The sequence below is a fragment of the Coregonus lavaretus genome (assembly GCF_964263955.1).
Source record: "Coregonus lavaretus genome assembly, contig: HAP1_SCAFFOLD_2089, whole genome shotgun sequence".
Lineage (NCBI taxonomy): Eukaryota > Metazoa > Chordata > Actinopteri > Salmoniformes > Salmonidae > Coregonus > Coregonus lavaretus.
In genome coordinates, this window is record NW_028166084.1 from 72,908 (window position 1) to 89,422 (window position 16,515).

The window sequence follows — 16,515 nt, forward strand, 5'->3', positions numbered from 1 at the left end:
TATATATGTATTCACTAACTGTAAGTCGCTCTGGATAAGAGCGTCTGCTAAATGACTAAAATGTAAAATGTAAATGTCCTGTTACCTGTTCCAGATCGTCCCAGTAACAGCATTAGGAGCTGTGTATAGTCCTGTTACCTGTTCCAGATCATCCCAGTAACAGCATTAGGAGCTGTGTATAGTCCTGTTACCTGTTCCAGATCATCCCAGTAACAGCATTAGGAGCTGTGTATAGTCCTGTTACCTGTTCCAGATCATCCCAGTAACAGCATTAGGAGCTGTGTATAGTCCTGTTACCTGTTCCAGATCATCCCAGTAACAGCATTAGGAGCTGTGTATAGTCCTGTTACCTGTTCCAGATCGTCCCAGTAACAGCATTAGGAGCTGTGTATAGTCCTGTTACCTGTTCCAGATCATCCCAGTAACAGCATTAGGAGCTGTGTATAGTCCTGTTACCTGTTCCAGATCATCCCAGTAACAGCATTAGGAGCTGTGTATAGTCCTGTTACCTGTTCCAGATCGTCCCAGTAACAGCATTAGGAGCTGTGTATAGTCCTGTTACCTGTTCCAGATCATCCCAGTAACAGCATTAGGAGCTGTGTATAGTCCTGTTACCTGTTCCAGATCGTCCCAGTAACAGCATTAGGAGCTGTGTATAGTCCTGTTACCTGTTCCAGATCATCCCAGTAACAGCATTAGGAGCTGTGTATAGTCCTGTTACCTGTTCCAGATCGTCCCAGTAACAGCATTAGGAGCTGTGTATAGTCCTGTTACCTGTTCCAGATCGTCCCAGTAACAGCATTAGGAGTTGTGTATAGTCCTGTTACCTGTTCCAGATCATCCCAGTAACAGCATTAGGAGCTGTGTATAGTCCTGTTACCTGTTCCAGATCGTCCCAGTAACAGCATTAGGAGCTGTGTATAGTCCTGTTACCTGTTCCAGATCATCCCAGTAACAGCATTAGGAGCTGTGTAGTGTGTGTGTGTGTGTGTGTGTGTAGTGTGTGTGTGTAGTGTAGTGTGTGTAGTGTAGTGTAGTGTGTGTGTGTGTAGTGTAGTGTGTGTGTGTAGTGTGTGTGTGTGTAGTGTAGTGTAGTGTAGTGTGTGTGTGTGTGTAGTGTAGTGTGTGTGTGTAGTGTGTGTGTGTGTGTGTGTGTGTGTGTAGTGTAGTGTAGTGTAGTGTAGTGTAGTGTAGTGTGTGTGTGTGTGTGTGTGTGTAGTGTGTGTGTGTAGTGTAGTGTGTGTGTGTGTGTGTGTGTGTGTGTAGTGTAGTGTAGTGTAGTGTGTGTAGTGTAGTGTGTGTGTGTGTAGTGTAGTGTGTGTGTAGTGTGTGTGTAGTGCTGTGTATAATGTGATTATACATTATGTTCCAGACCACCCCAGTAACATCATCAGGAGGCCCCATCAGTAGCAGACCCTTCACCAGGACATCACTACTGGGCTTTGTAGGACCTGTGAGTTCAATGTTCTCCACTACTAGTATCCTTACATCCCCTGCTGCTAGCATGATGTCTGCTAAATAGATCTGCTAATTGTATCTGTTAGCATGATATCCGCTGAATGTATCTGCTAGCATGATGTCTGCTAGCATGATGTCTGCTAAATAGATCTGCTAATTGTATCTGTTAGCATGATATCCGCTGAATGTATCTGCTAGCATGATGTCTGCTAGCATGATGTCTGCTAAATAGATCTGCTAATTGTATCTGTTCGCATGATATCCGCTGAATGTATCTGCTAGCATGATGTCTGCTAGCATGATGTCTGCTAAATAGATCTGCTAATTGTATCTGTTAGCATGATATCCGCTGAATGTATCTGCTAGCATGATGTCTGCTAGCATGATGTCTGCTAAATAGATCTGCTAATTGTATCTGTTCGCATGATATCCGCTGAATGTATCTGCTAGCATGATGTCTGCTAGCATGATGTCTGCTAAATAGATCTGCTAATTGTATCTGTTCGCATGATATCCGCTGAATGTATCTGCTAGCATGATGTCTGCTAGCATGATGTCTGCTAAATAGATCTGCTAATTGTATCTGTTAGCATGATATCCGCTGAATGTATCTGCTAGCATGATGTCTGCTAGCATGATGTCTGCTAAATAGATCTGCTAATTGTATCTGTTCGCATGATATCCGCTGAATGTATCTGCTAGCATTATGTCTGCTAGCATGATGTCTGCTAAATGTATCTGCTAAATGTATATGCTAACATGATGTCTGCTAGCTGCTAGCATGATGTCTGCTAAGTGTAGCTGCTAAGTGTAGCTGCTAAGTGTAGCTGCTAAGTGTAGCTGCTAAGTGTAGCTGCTAAGTGTAGCTGCTTAATGTAGCTGCTTAATGTAGAACCTAAATGTAGCTGCTAAATATAGCTGCTTAATGTAAACTCAGCAAAAAAAGAAATGTCCCTTTTTCAGGACCCTGTCTTTCAAAGATAATTAATAAAAATCCAAATAACTTCACAGATCTTCATTGTAAAGGGTTTATACACTGTTTCCCATGCTTGTTCAATGAACCATAAACAATTAATGAACATGCACCTGTGGAACGGTCGTTAAGACACTAACAGCTTACAGACGGTAGGCAATTAAGGTCACAGTTATGAAAACTTAGGACACTAAAGAGGCCTTTCTACTGACTCTGAAAAACACCAAAAGAAAGATGCCCAGTCTCCCTGCTCATCTGCGTGAACGTGCCTTAGGCATGCTGCAAGGAGGCATGAGGACTGCAGATGTGGCCAGGGCAATAAATTGCAATGTCCGTACTGTGAGACGCCTAAGACAGCGCTACAGGGAGACAGGACGGACAGCTGATCGTCCTCGCAGTGGCAGACCACGTGTAACAACACCTGCACAGGATCGGTACATCTGAACATCACACCTGTGGGACAGGTACAGGATGGCAACAACTGTCCGAGTTACACCGGCAATGCACAATCCCTCCATCAGTGCTCAGACTGTCCGCAATAGGCTGAGAGAGGCTGGACTGAGGGCTTGTAGGCCTGTTGTAAGGCAGGTCCTCACCAGACATCACCGGCAACAACGTCGCCTATGGGCACAAACCCACTGTTGCTGGACCAGACAGGACTGGCAAAAAGTGCTCTTCACTGACGAGTTGCGGTTTTGTCTCACCAGGAGTGATGGTCAGATTCGTGTTTATCGTCGAAGGAATGAGCGTTTCACTGAGGCCTGTACACTGGAGCGGGATCGATTTGGAGGTGGAGGGTCCGTCATGGTCTGGGGCGGTGTGTCACAGCATCATCGGACTGAGCTTGTTGTCATTGCAGGCAATCTCAACGCTGTGCGTTACAGGGAAGACATCCTCCTCCCTCATGTGGTACCCTTCCTGCAGGCTCATCCTGACATGACCCTCCAGCATGACAATGCCACCAGCCATACTGCTCGTTCTGTGCGTGATTTCCTGCAAGACAGGAATGTCAGTGTTCTGCCATGGCCAGAGAAGAGCCCGGATCTCAATCCCATTGAGCACGTCTGGGACCTGTTGGATCGGAGGGTGAGGGCTAGGGCCATTCCCCCCCAGAAATGTCCGGGAACTTGCAGGTGCCTTGGTGGAAGAGTGGGGTAACATCTCACAGCAAGAACTGGCAAATCTGGTGCAGTCCATGAGGAGGAGATACACTGCAGTACTTAATGCAGCTGGTGGCCACACCAGATACTGACTGTTACTTTTGATTTTGACCCCCCCTTTGTTCAGGGACACATTATTCCATTTCTGTTAGTCACATGTCTGTGGAACTTGTTCAGTTTATGTCTCAGTTGTTGAATCTTGTTATGTTCATACAAATATTTACACGCAGTTGACAGTGAGATGATGTTTCTCTTGTGCTGAGTTTAGCTGCTAAATGAGGTATAGCTGATGTCAGTAGATAAGGGTTTCACAGTTAGTCTGTTGTACCAAGCATGTGACAAATAACATTTGATTTGATTTGACAAACTGCTGGACCTGACCATCCATTTCACTGTTAGTATGTTGTACCAAGCATGTGACAAATAACATTTGATTTGATTTGACAAACTGCTGGACCTGACCATCCATTTCACTGTTAGTATGTTGTACCAAGCATGTGACAAATAACATTTGATTTGATTTGACATACTGCTGGACCTGACCATCCATTTCACTGTTAGTCTACACCTGTTTTTTACCAAGCATGTGACAAATACACATTTTATTTTATTTGACTAGATGTGTTGGACAGTGACTAATCACCCTCTCTGTGTGTGTGTGTGTGTGTGTGTGTGTGTGTGTGTGTGTGTGTGTGTGTGTGTGTGTGTGTGTGTGTGTGTGTGTGGTCTCCAGGACAACCTGGTGTTTATCGTGGGTAGAATGGACGGGCTGATGACGGTGAGTGGGCGGAGACACAACGCTGATGATGTGGTTGCCACGGCGCTGGCGGTGGAGCCCATGAAGTTTGTCTACAGGGGGAGGTGAGGAGGGGGGTTCTGTGTTGTTGTGTTCTAGGATAGCAGTGTTCTCTGTGTTGTTGTGTTCTAGGATAGCAGTGTTCTCTGTGTTGTTGTGTTCTAGGATAGCAGTGTTCTCTGTGTTGTTGTGTTCTAGGATAGCAGTGTTCTCCGTCTCGGTTCTCCATGATGAGCGTATTGTAGTGGTGGCAGAACAGAGACCAGATGCTTCAGAGGAGGGAAGCTTCCAGTGGATGAGCCGCGTTCTTCAGGTACAACACAGTATATATACATCATGTAGGAACCCCTCCCTGTCAGGCTGGAGACAGGATTCACCAGGTGGTCCCTGTCAGGCTGGAGACAGGATTCACCAGGTGGTCCCTGTCAGGCTGTAGACAGTATTCACCAGGTGGTCCCTGTCAGGCTGTAGACAGTATTCACCAGGTGGTCCCTGTCAGGCTGTAGACAGTATTCACCAGGTGGTCCCTGTCAGCACATCTATTCTCTTTTCTACAGGCTGTAGACAGTATTCACCAGGTGGTCCCTGCCAGGCTGTAGACAGTATTCACCAGGTGGTCCCTGTCAGGCTGTAGACAGTATTCACCAGGTGGTCCCTGTCAGGCTGTAGACAGTATTCACCAGGTGGTCCCTGTCAGCACATCTATTCTCTTTTCTACAGGCTATAGACAGTATTCACCAGGTGGGGGTATACTGCCTAGCTCTGGTCCCTGCCAACACAATGCCCAAGGCTCCGCTGGGGGGGATCCATATCTCAGAGACCAAACAGAGGTTTCTGGAGGGAGCCCTCCACCCCTGCAACGTCCTCATGTGTCCTCACACCTGTGTTACCAACCTGCCCAAACCACGGCAGAAACAACCAGGTAGGATAGGACTTGTGTCACTGGCTGTGTCTGAATTTTCTACCAGCCTATTGCTGGACTGTATACTATTCAGAATGTACTGTTAGTAAAAATCTATTCAGTAGGAAACAAATATCAACATACTGTTGTTGATGGACAGAGGTGATAATGGTGGTGATGGTGATGATGGTGTGTGTTGGACAGAGGTGGGTCCTGCCTCTATGATCGTGGGGAACCTGGTAGCAGGGAAGAGGATTGCTCAGGCCTGTGGGAGAGACGTGGCTCAGCCAGAGGACAATGACCAGGCACGTAAGGTACAGACCTATCACCTGGACAGACAGAGACATGTAACTGCTGTTCTGTCTGTATACTGAGTTTCTCCTGGTTCTGTCTGTATACTGAGTATCTCCTGGTTCTGTCTGTCTGTATTCTGATTATCTCCTGATTCTGTCTGTATACTGAGTATCTCCTGGTTCTGTCTGTATACTGAGTATCTCCTGGTTCTGTCTGTATACTGAGTATCTCTTGGTTCTGTCTGTATACTGAGTATCTCCTGGTTCTGTCTGTATACTGAGTATCTCCTGGTTCTGTCTGTATACTGAGTATCTCCTGGTTCTGTCTGTCTGTATACTGAGTATCTCCTGGTTCTGTCTGTATACTGAGTATCTCCTGGTTTTGTCTGTCTGTATACTGAGTATCTCCTGGTTCTGTCTGTATACTGAGTATCTCCTGGTTCTGTCTGTATACTGAGTATCTCCTGATTCTGTCTGTATACTGAGTATCTCCTGGTTCTGTCTGTATACTGAGTATCTCCTGGTTCTGTCTGTATACTGATTATCTCCTGATTCTGTCTGTATACTGAGTATCTCCTGGTTTTGTCTGTCTGTATACTGAGTATCTCCTGGTTCTGTCTGTATTCTGATTATCTCCTGATTCTGTCTGTATACTGAGTATCTCCTGGTTTTGTCTGTCTGTATACTGAGTATCTCCTGGTTCTGTCTGTATACTGAGTATCTCCTGGTTCTGTCTGTATTCTGAGTATCTCCTGGTTCTGTCTATATACTGAGTATCTCCTGGTTCTGTCTGTATACTGAGTATCTCCTGGTTCTGTCTGTCTGTATACTGAGTATCTCCTGGTTCTGTCTGTATACTGAGTATATCCTGGTTCTGTCTGTATACTGATTATCTCCTGGTTCTGTCTGTCTGTATACTGAGTATCTCCTGGTTCTGTCTATATACTGAGTATCTCCTGGTTCTGTCTGTATACTGAGTATCTCCTGGTTCTGTCTGTATACTGAGTATCTCCTGGTTCTGTCTGTATACTGATTATCTCCTGGTTCTGTCTGTCTGTATACTGAGTATCTCCTGGTTCTGTCTATATACTGAGTATCTCCTGGTTCTGTCTGTATACTGAGTATCTCCTGGTTCTGTCTGTATACTGAGTATCTCCTGGTTCTGTCTGTATTCTGAGTATCTCCTGGTTCTGTCTGTCTGTATACTGAGTATCTCTTGGTTCTGTCTGTATACTGATTATCTCCTGGTTCTGTCTGTCTGTATACTGAGTATCTCCTGGTTCTGTCTGTCTGTATACTGAGTATCTCCTGGTTCTGTCTGTCTGTATTCTGAGTATCTCCTGGTTCTGTCTGTATACTGAGTATCTCCTGATTCTGTCTGTATACTGAGTATCTCTTGGTTCTGTCTGTATACTGAGTATCTCCTGGTTCTGTCTGTATACTGAGTATCTCCTGGTTCTGTCTGTATACTGAGTATCTCCTGGTTTTGTCTGTCTGTATTCTGAGTATCTCCTGGTCCTGCCTGTCTGTATTCTGAGTATCTCCTGGTTCTGTCTGTATACTGAGTATCTCCTGGTTCTGTCTGTATACTGAGTATCTCTTGGTTCTGTCTGTATACTGAGTATCTCCTGGTTCTGTCTGTCTGTATTCTGAGTATCTCCTGGTTCTGTCTGTATACTGAGTATCTCTTGGTTCTGTCTGTATACTGAGTATCTCCTGGTTCTGTCTGTATACTGAGTATCTCCTGGTTATGTCTATATACTGATTATCTCCTGATTCTGTCTGTATACTGAGTATCTTCTGGTTGACTCCTATAGTTCCTATACATGCAGGATGTTCTCCAGTGGAGGGCCCAGGCCACACCTGACCATCACCTGTTCCTGGTGCTCAACGCCAAGGTACAGAGGCCAACACTTACCCTAGGCAAACTGCCAATGTCTTCTCTGACAGAGGCCAACACTTACCATAGGCAAACTGTCAATGTCTTCTCTGACAGAGGCCAACACTTACCCTAGGCAAACTGCCAATGTCTTCTCTGACAGAGGCCAACACTTACCATAGGCAAACTGTCAATGTCTTCTCTGACAGAGGCCAACACTTACCATAGGCAAACTGCCAATGTCTTCTCTGACAGAGGCCAACACTTTCCCTAGGCAAACTGTCAATGTCTTCTCTGACAGAGGCCAACACTTACCATAGGCAAACTGCCAATGTCTTCTCTGACAGAGGCCAACACTTACCATAGGCAAACTGCCAATGTCTTCTCTGACAGAGGCCAACACTTACCATAGGCAAACTGTCAATGTCTTCTCTGACAGAGGCCAACACTTACCATAGGCAAACTGCCAATGTCTTCTCTGACAGAGGCCAACACTTACCATAGGCAAACTGTCAATGTCTTCTCTGACAGAGGCCAACACTTACCATAGGCAAACTGTCAATGTCTTCTCTGACAGAGGCCAACACTTACCATAGGCAAACTGTCAATGTCTTCTCTGACAGAGGCCAACACTTACCATAGGCAAACTGTCAATGTCTACGCTCTGGTTGTGTTTGTGCTGTATTGAGTGTGTAAGGTGATTTGTTACTAAGTGTTTTTAACGGTGGAACTCTGATGTTGTTGTCCAGGGCACAGTGTCGAGCACTGCTTCCTGTCTGCAGCTGCAAAAGCGGGCGGAGCGTGTTGCTGTGGCACTAATGGAGAAGGGACGCCTCAACCCCGGAGATCACGTAGCGCTAGTTTACCCTCCAGGTAATTCCACTAACCCCTGACCCTTAACTTCTAACCCCTAACTTCTGACCACTAACTTCAGACCCCTAACCTGTAACTTCTGACCTGTAACTTCTGACCTGTAACTTCTGGCACCTAACTTCTGACTACTAACCACGACCCCTAACTTCTGATCCCTAATCCCTAACCCTCTAGTGCAAGATGACTGATCATAGCTCTCCAGACTGTTATAAGTGTTACATGTTCTCTATTGGGCTCTTATGGGCTCTACTGGTCTTTACTGGGCTCTAATGGGCTCTACTGGCCTCTTGTGTTCTCTATGGGCTCGACTGGTCTTTAATGGGCTCTACTGGTCTCTGGTGTTCTCTAATGGGCTCTACTGGTCTCTGGTGTTCTCTAATGGGCTCTACTGGTCTCTGGTGTTCTCTAATGGGCTCTACTGGTCTCTGGTGTTCTCTAATGGGCTCTACTGGTCTCTTGTGTTCTCTAATGGGCTCTACTGGTCTCTGGTGTTCTCTAGTGGGCTCTACTGGTCTCTGGTGTTCTCTAATGGGCTCTACTGGTCTCTTGTGTTCTCTAATGGGCTCTACTGGTCTCTGGTGTTCTCTAATGGGCTCTACTGGTCTCTGGTGTTCTCTAATGGGCTCTACTGGTCTCTGGTGTTCTCTAATGGGCTCTACTGGTCTCTTGTGTTCTCTAATGGGCTCTACTGGTCTCTGGTGTTCTCTAATGGTCTCTGGTGTTCTCTAATGGGCTCTACTGGTCTCTGGTGTTCTCTACTGGTCTCTAATGGCCTCTACTGGTCTCTAATGGGCTCTACTGGTCTCTGGTGTTCTCTAATGGGCTCTACTGGTCTCTAATGGGCTCTACTGGTCTCTGGTGTTCTCTAATGGGCTCTACTGGTCTCTTGTGTTCTCTAATGGGCTCTACTGGTCTCTGGTGTTCTCTAATGGGCTCTACTGGTCTCTGGTGTTCTCTAATGGGCTCTACTGGTCTCTGGTGTTCTCTACTGGTCTCTAATGGGCTCTACTGGTCTCTAATGGGCTCTACTGGTCTCTGGTGTTCTCTAATGGGCTCTACTGGTCTCTAATGGGCTCTACTGGTCTCTGGTGTTCTCCAATGGGCTCTACTGGTCTCTTGTGTTCTCTAATGGGCTCTACTGGTCTCTGGTGTTCTCTAATGGGCTCTACTGGTCTCTGGTGTTCTCTAATGGGCTCTACTGGTCTCTGGTGTTCTCTACTGGTCTCTAATGGGCTCTACTGGTCTCTAATGGGCTCTACTGGTCTCTGGTGTTCTCTAATGGGCTCTACTGGTCTCTTGTGTTCTCTAATGGGCTCTACTGGTCTCTAATGGGCTCTACTGGTCTCTGGTGTTCTCTAATGGGCTCTACTGGTCTCTGGTGTTCTCTAATGGGCTCTACTGGTCTCTGGTGTTCTCTAATGGGCTCTACTGGTCTCTAATGGGCTCTACTGGTCTCTGGTGTTCTCTAATGGGCTTTACTGGTCTCTGGTGTTCTCTAATGGGCTCTACTGGTCTCTGGTGTTCTCTAATGGGCTCTACTGGTCTCTTGTGTTCTCTAATGGGCTCTACTGGTCTCTGGTGTTCTCTAATGGGCTCTACTGGTCTCTAATGGGCTCTACTGGTCTCTGGTGTTCTCTAATGGGCTCTACTGGTCTCTGGTGTTCTCTAATGGGCTCTACTGGTCTCTGGTGGTCTCTAATGGGCTCTACTGGTATCTAATGGGCTTTACTGGTCTCTGGTGTTCTCTAATGGGCTCTACTGGTCTTTAAAGCCCAGTTCAGATACATAAGATGTGACGCGACGGTCTTAAGGAGTTTTAGAACAATTTGTTTGATCTGAACAGTCATTCTCATGACGTTTTAGAGCTTCTCATGTCGTCTGTTGGAGTTTCGAAGATTCAACATATATTATATTTAGCTAAAGTCTTGCCACAATACATTTAGCCAATCAGAGACCAGTGTGCAACGTTCCGTGTTCAGACAAGCAGCTAGCTAGCTAGACAAGCAGAGTGCTACCTAGACAAGTAGCGAGCTAGCTAGACAAGCAGAGAGCTACCTAGACAAGTGGCTAGCTAGCTAGACAAGCAGAGAGCTACCTAGAAAAGTAGCGAGCTAGCTAGACAAGCAGAGAGCTACCTAGACAAGTGGCTAGCTAGCTAGACAAGCAGAGAGCTACCTAGACAAGTGGCTAGCTAGCTAGACAAGCAAAGTGCTACCTAGACAAGTAGCTAGCTAGCTAGACAAGCAGAGAGCTACCTAGACAAGTGGCGAGCTAGCTAGACAAGCAGAGAGCTACCTAGACAAGTGGCTAGCTATCTAGACAAGCAGAGTGCTACCTAGACAAGTGGCTAGCTAGCTAGACAAGCAGAGAGCTACCCAGACAAGTAGCTAGCTAGCTAGACAAGCAGAGAGCTACCTAGACAAGTAGCTAGCTAGCTAGACAAGCAGAGAGCTACCTAGACAAGTGGCTAGCTATCTAGACAAGCAGAGAGCTACCTAGACAAGTAGCTAGCTAGCTAGACAAGCAGAGAGCTACCTAGACAAGTGGCTAGCTAGCTAGACAAGCAGAGAGCTACCTAGACAAGTGGCTAGCTAGCTAGACAAGCAGAGAGCTACCTAGACAAGTGGCTAGCTAGCTAGACAAGCAGAGAGCTACCTAGACAAGCAGCTAGCTAGCTAGACAAGCAGAGAGCTACCTAGACAAGCAGCTAGCTACCTAGACAAGCAGAGAGCTACCTAGACAAGCAGCTAGCTAGCTAGACAAGCAGAGAGCTACCTAGACAAGCAGCTAGCTAGCTAGACAAGCAGAGAGCTACCTAGACAAGCAGCTAGCTACCTAGACAAGCAGAGAGCTACCTAGACAAGTGGCTAGCTAGCTAGACAAGCAGAGTGCTACCTAGACAAGTGGCTAGCTAGCTAGACAAGCAGAGAGCTACCTAGCTATTTTGCTGTACATACACTATATATACAAAAGTATGTGGACACCCCTTCAAATGAGTGAATTTCAGCCACACCCGTTGCTGACAGGTGTATACAATTGAGCACACAGCCATGCAATCTCCATAGACGAACATTGGCAGTAGAATGGCCTTACTGAAGAGCTCAGTGACTTTCAACGTGGCACCGTCATAGGATGGCACCTTTCCAACAAATCAGTTCATCAAATTACTGCCCTGCTAGAGCTGCCCCGGTCAACTGTAAGTTCTGTTATTGTGAAGTGGAAATGTCTAGGAGCAACAAAGGCTCAGCCGCGAAGTGGTAGGCCACACAAGCTCACAGAATCGTCTGTCCTCGGTTGCAACACTCACTACCGAGTTCCAAACTGCCTCTGGAAGCAATGTCTGCACAATAACTGTTCGTCGGCTGGAGTGGTGTAAAGTTTGCCGCCATTGGACTCTGGAGCAGTGGAAACGCATTCTCTGGAGTGATGAATCACGCTTCATCATCTGGCAGTCCGATGGACGAATCTCGGTTTGGCGGATTCCAGGAGAACGCTACCTGCGGAGGAGGAATAATGGTCTGGGGCTGTTTTCATGGTTCGGGCTAGGCCCCTTAGTTCCAGTGAAGGGAAATCTTAACGCTACAGCATACAATGACATTCTAAATGATCCTGTGCTTCCAACTTTGTGGCAACAGTTTGGGGAAGGCCCTTTCCTATTTCAGCATGACAATGCCCCCGTGCACAAAGCGAGGTCCATACAGAAATGGTTTGTCAAGATCGGTGTGGAAGAAGTTTACTGGCCTGCACGGTGCCCTGACCTCAACCCCATCGATCACCTTTGGGATGAATTGGAACACCAACTGCGAGCCAGGCCTAATTGCCCAACATCAAGCAATGTTCCAACATCTAGTGGTAAGCCTTCCCAGAAGAGTGGAGGCTGTTATAGCAGCAAAGGGGGGACCAACTCCATATTAATGCCCATGATTTTGGAATGAGATGTTTGACAAGCAGGTGTCCACGTACTTTTGGTCATGTAGTGTTGCTAGCCTGGCTTGCTGACATTTCTGACAAGTCAAAACCTGGACCCAGTTTCTGTTGCATGTATTTCATGACACTTGTTTGTTACAGTGGCAACTTTATTCAAAGTTTCCTCACGTCAATGTAAAGAGGCACCGTAACCCTGGAAACAGTCTGAACTGCATGTCTTGTCTTGATCTGAACTCTAATGTTCTCTGATGGTTTCTAATGGTTTCTAATGGTCTCTGATGGTTTATAATGTTCTCTAATGTTCTCTGATGGTCTCTGATGGTTTATAATGTTCTCTGATGGTTTATAATGTTCTCTAATGTTCTCTGATGGTCTCTGATGGTTTATAATGTTCTCCAATGTTCTCTGATGGTCTCTGATGGTTTCTAATGTTCTCTGATGGTTTCTAATGTTCTCTGATGGTCTCTGATGGTTTCTAATGTTCTCTGATGGTTTCTAATGTTCTCTGGTGGTCTCTGATGGTTTATAATGTTCTCTAATGTTCTCTGATGGTCTCTGATGGTTTATAATGTTCTCTAATGTTCTCTGATGGTCTCTGATGGTTTCTAATGGTCTCTGATGGTTTATAATGTTCTCTAATGTTCTCTGATGGTCTCTGATGGTTTATAATGTTCTCTAATGTTCTCTGATGGTCTATAATGTTCTCTGATGGTTTCTAATGTTCTCTGATGGTTTCTAATGTTCTCTGATGGTCTCTGATGGTTTCTAATGTTCTCTGATGGTCTCTTTGCCCTTGTCTCTCTCCAGGTATTGACCTGATCGCCACGTTCTATGGGTGTCTGTACGCTGGCTGTGTTCCTGTCACCGTCAGACCCCCTCATCCTCAGAACCTGGCCACAACCCTGCCTACCGTCAAAATGATTGTAGAGGTACACAGCTCTCACTAACATGACCTAGTCTAATCTCACTAGCATGACCTAGCCTAATGTCACTAGCATGACCTAGCCTAATCTCACTAGCATGACCTAGCCTAATCTCACTAGCATGACCTAGCCTAATCTCACTAGCATGACCTAGCCTAATGTCACTAGCATGACCTAGCCTAATGTCACTAGCATGACCTAGCCTAATGTCACTAGCATGACCTAGCTTAATCTCACTAGCATGACCTAGTCTAATCTCACTAGCATGACCTAGTCTAATCTCACTAGCATGACCTAGCCTAATCTCACTAGCATGACCTAGCTTAATCTCACTAGCATGACCTAGTCTAATCTCACTAACATGACCTAGCCTAATGTCACTAATATTAGTATAATTATCAATAACCTGTCAAGAAGATGGTAGAGGTACAACATAACACTGTGTGTGTGTGTGTGTGTGTGTGTGTGTGTGTGTGTGTGTGTGTGTGTGTGTGACAGGTCAGTAAATCAGTGTGTATCCTGACCACCCAAGCAATAATGAAGCTGTTGAAATCCAAAGAGGCTGCGGCTGCTGTGGACGTCAAGTCATGGCCGCTGGTACTGGATACAGGTAACACACCCTCCCTCTGATATTACTGCTCTGGTCTGTGTGTGAAATCCATCCCTCCAAACCTTCATATTGTTGTTCTCCCACCCCAGACGACCTCCCCAGGAAGAAGAGTCCTCAGATCTACAAGCCTCCCACCCCAGAGATGCTGGCTTACCTGGACTTCAGTGTGTCCACCATGGGTATCCTGGCTGGAGTCAAGGTAAACTGACCCCTGACCCTAACCCATCCTGGCTGGAGTCAAGGTAAACTGACCCCTGACCCTAACCCATCCTGGCTGGAGTCAAGGTAAACTGACCCCTGACCCTAACCCATCCTGGCTGGAGTCAAGGTAAACTGACCCCTGACCCTAACCCATCCTGGCTGGAGTCAAGGTAAACTGACCCCTGACCCTAACCCATCCTGGCTGGAGTCAAGGTAAACTGACCCCTGACCCTAACCCATCCTGGCTGGAGTCAAGGTAAACTGACCCCTGACCCTAACCCATCCTGGCTGGAGTCAAGGTAAACTGACCCCTGACCCTAACCCATCCTGGCTGGAGTCAAGGTAAACTGACCCCTGACCCTAACCCATCCTGGCTGGAGTCAAGGTAAACTGACCCCTGACCCTAACCCATCCTGGCTGGAGTCAAGGTAAACTGACCCCTGACCCTAACCCATCCTGGCTGGAGTCAAGGTAAACTGACCCCTGACCCTAACCCATCCTGGCTGGAGTCAAGGTAAACTGACCCCTGACCCTAACCCATCCTGGCTGGAGTCAAGGTAAACTGACCCCTGACCCTAACCCATCCTGGCTGGAGTCAAGGTAAACTGACCCCTGACCCTAACCCATCCTGGCTGGAGTCAAGGTAAACTGACCCCTGACCCTAACCCATCCTGGCTGGAGTCAAGGGAAACTGACCCCTGACCCTAACCTTTGAACGGTAAAAGCAGAGAGAATGAGATCCCCCCCCCCAGTAGTGTGACAAGGCTGTGCCACCAGACAGTCGTTCTGTGGTTGTTGTGGTGTTGACGTGTCTCCTGTTGTCCCTTCCTCCAGATGTCCCATGCTGCCACCAGTTGTTCTGTGGTTGTTGTGGTGTTGACGTGTCTCCTGTTGTCCCTTCCTCCAGATGTCCCATGCTGCCACCAGACAGTTGTTCTGTGGTTGTTGTGGTGTTGACGTGTCTCCTGTTGTCCCTTCCTCCAGATGTCCCATGCTGCCACCAGTTGTTCTGTGGTTGTTGTGGTGTTGACGTGTCTCCTGTTGTCCCTTCCTCCAGATGTCCCATGCTGCCACCAGTTGTTCTGTGGTTGTTGTGGTGTTGACGTGTCTCCTGTTGTCCCTTCCTCCAGATGTCCCATGCTGCCACCAGACAGTTGTTCTGTGGTTGTTGTGGTGTTGACGTGTCTCCTGTTGTCCCTTCCTCCAGATGTCCCATGCTGCCACCAGTTGTTCTGTGGTTGTTGTGGTGTTGACGTGTCTCCTGTTGTCCCTTCCTCCAGATGTCCCATGCTGCCACCAGTTGTTCTGTGGTTGTTGTGGTGTTGACGTGTCTCCTGTTGTCCCTTCCTCCAGATGTCCCATGCTGCCACCAGACAGTCGTTCTGTGGTTGTTGTGGTGTTGACGTGTCTCCTGTTGTCCCTTCCTCCAGATGTCCCATGCTGCCACCAGTTGTTCTGTGGTTGTTGTGGTGTTGACGTGTCTCCTGTTGTCCCTTCCTCCAGATGTCCCATGCTGCCACCAGACAGTCGTTCTGTGGTTGTTGTGGTGTTGACGTGTCTCCTGTTGTCCCTTCCTCCAGATGTCCCATGCTGCCACCAGTTGTTCTGTGGTTGTTGTGGTGTTGACGTGTCTCCTGTTGTCCCTTCCTCCAGATGTCCCATGCTGCCACCAGACAGTCGTTCTGTGGTTGTTGTGGTGTTGACGTGTCTCCTGTTGTCCCTTCCTCCAGATGTCCCATGCTGCCACCAGTTGTTCTGTGGTTGTTGTGGTGTTGACGTGTCTCCTGTTGTCCCTTCCTCCAGATGTCCCATGCTGCCACCAGACAGTCGTTCTGTGGTTGTTGTGGTGTTGACGTGTCTCCTGTTGTCCCTTCCTCCAGATGTCCCATGCTGCCACCAGTTGTTCTGTGGTTGTTGTGGTGTTGACGTGTCTCCTGTTGTCCCTTCCTCCAGATGTCCCATGCTGCCACCAGTTGTTCTGTGGTTGTTGTGGTGTTGACGTGTCTCCTGTTGTCCCTTCCTCCAGATGTCCCATGCTGCCACCAGTTGTTCTGTGGTTGTTGTGGTGTTGACGTGTCTCCTGTTGTCCCTTCCTCCAGATGTCCCATGCTGCCACCAGACAGTCGTTCTGTGGTTGTTGTGGTGTTGACGTGTCTCCTGTTGTCCCTTCCTCCAGATGTCCCATGCTGCCACCAGTTGTTCTGTGGTTGTTGTGGTGTTGACGTGTCTCCTGTTGTCCCTTCCTCCAGATGTCCCATGCTGCCACCAGACAGTCGTTCTGTGGTTGTTGTGGTGTTGACGTGTCTCCTGTTGTCCCTTCCTCCAGATGTCCCATGCTGCCACCAGTTGTTCTGTGGTTGTTGTGGTGTTGACGTGTCTCCTGTTGTCCCTTCCTCCAGATGTCCCATGCTGCCACCAGTGCCTTGTGTCACTCCATCAAACTGCAGTGTGAGCTATACCCCTCCCGCCAGATAGCCCTCTGTCTGGACCCCTACTGCGGCCTGGGCTTCGCTCTCTGGTG

The 16,515-nt window shown here is 47.4% G+C and overlaps 1 protein-coding gene across 1 annotated transcript in view; it reads left to right on the top strand.

The window, feature by feature from the left end:
* Window positions 1–16,510, top strand: part of LOC311115117 (disco-interacting protein 2 homolog A-like) — a gene marked incomplete at both ends in the record, with an annotated part of 89,323 nt that extends 72,813 nt beyond the window's left edge. Inside the window, 11 exons of the mRNA XM_084190324.1 lie at window positions 1,373–1,453; window positions 4,325–4,452; window positions 4,586–4,700; window positions 5,108–5,309; window positions 5,493–5,602; window positions 7,399–7,479; window positions 8,210–8,333; window positions 13,068–13,189; window positions 13,682–13,793; window positions 13,883–13,992; window positions 16,394–16,510. Coding sequence (XP_084046450.1) covers window positions 1,373–1,453; window positions 4,325–4,452; window positions 4,586–4,700; window positions 5,108–5,309; window positions 5,493–5,602; window positions 7,399–7,479; window positions 8,210–8,333; window positions 13,068–13,189; window positions 13,682–13,793; window positions 13,883–13,992; window positions 16,394–16,510 — 1,302 coding nt within the window. The remainder of the gene's footprint in view (window positions 1–1,372; window positions 1,454–4,324; window positions 4,453–4,585; window positions 4,701–5,107; window positions 5,310–5,492; window positions 5,603–7,398; window positions 7,480–8,209; window positions 8,334–13,067; window positions 13,190–13,681; window positions 13,794–13,882; window positions 13,993–16,393) is intronic.
* Between the last annotated feature and the right edge of the window lie 5 nt (window positions 16,511–16,515).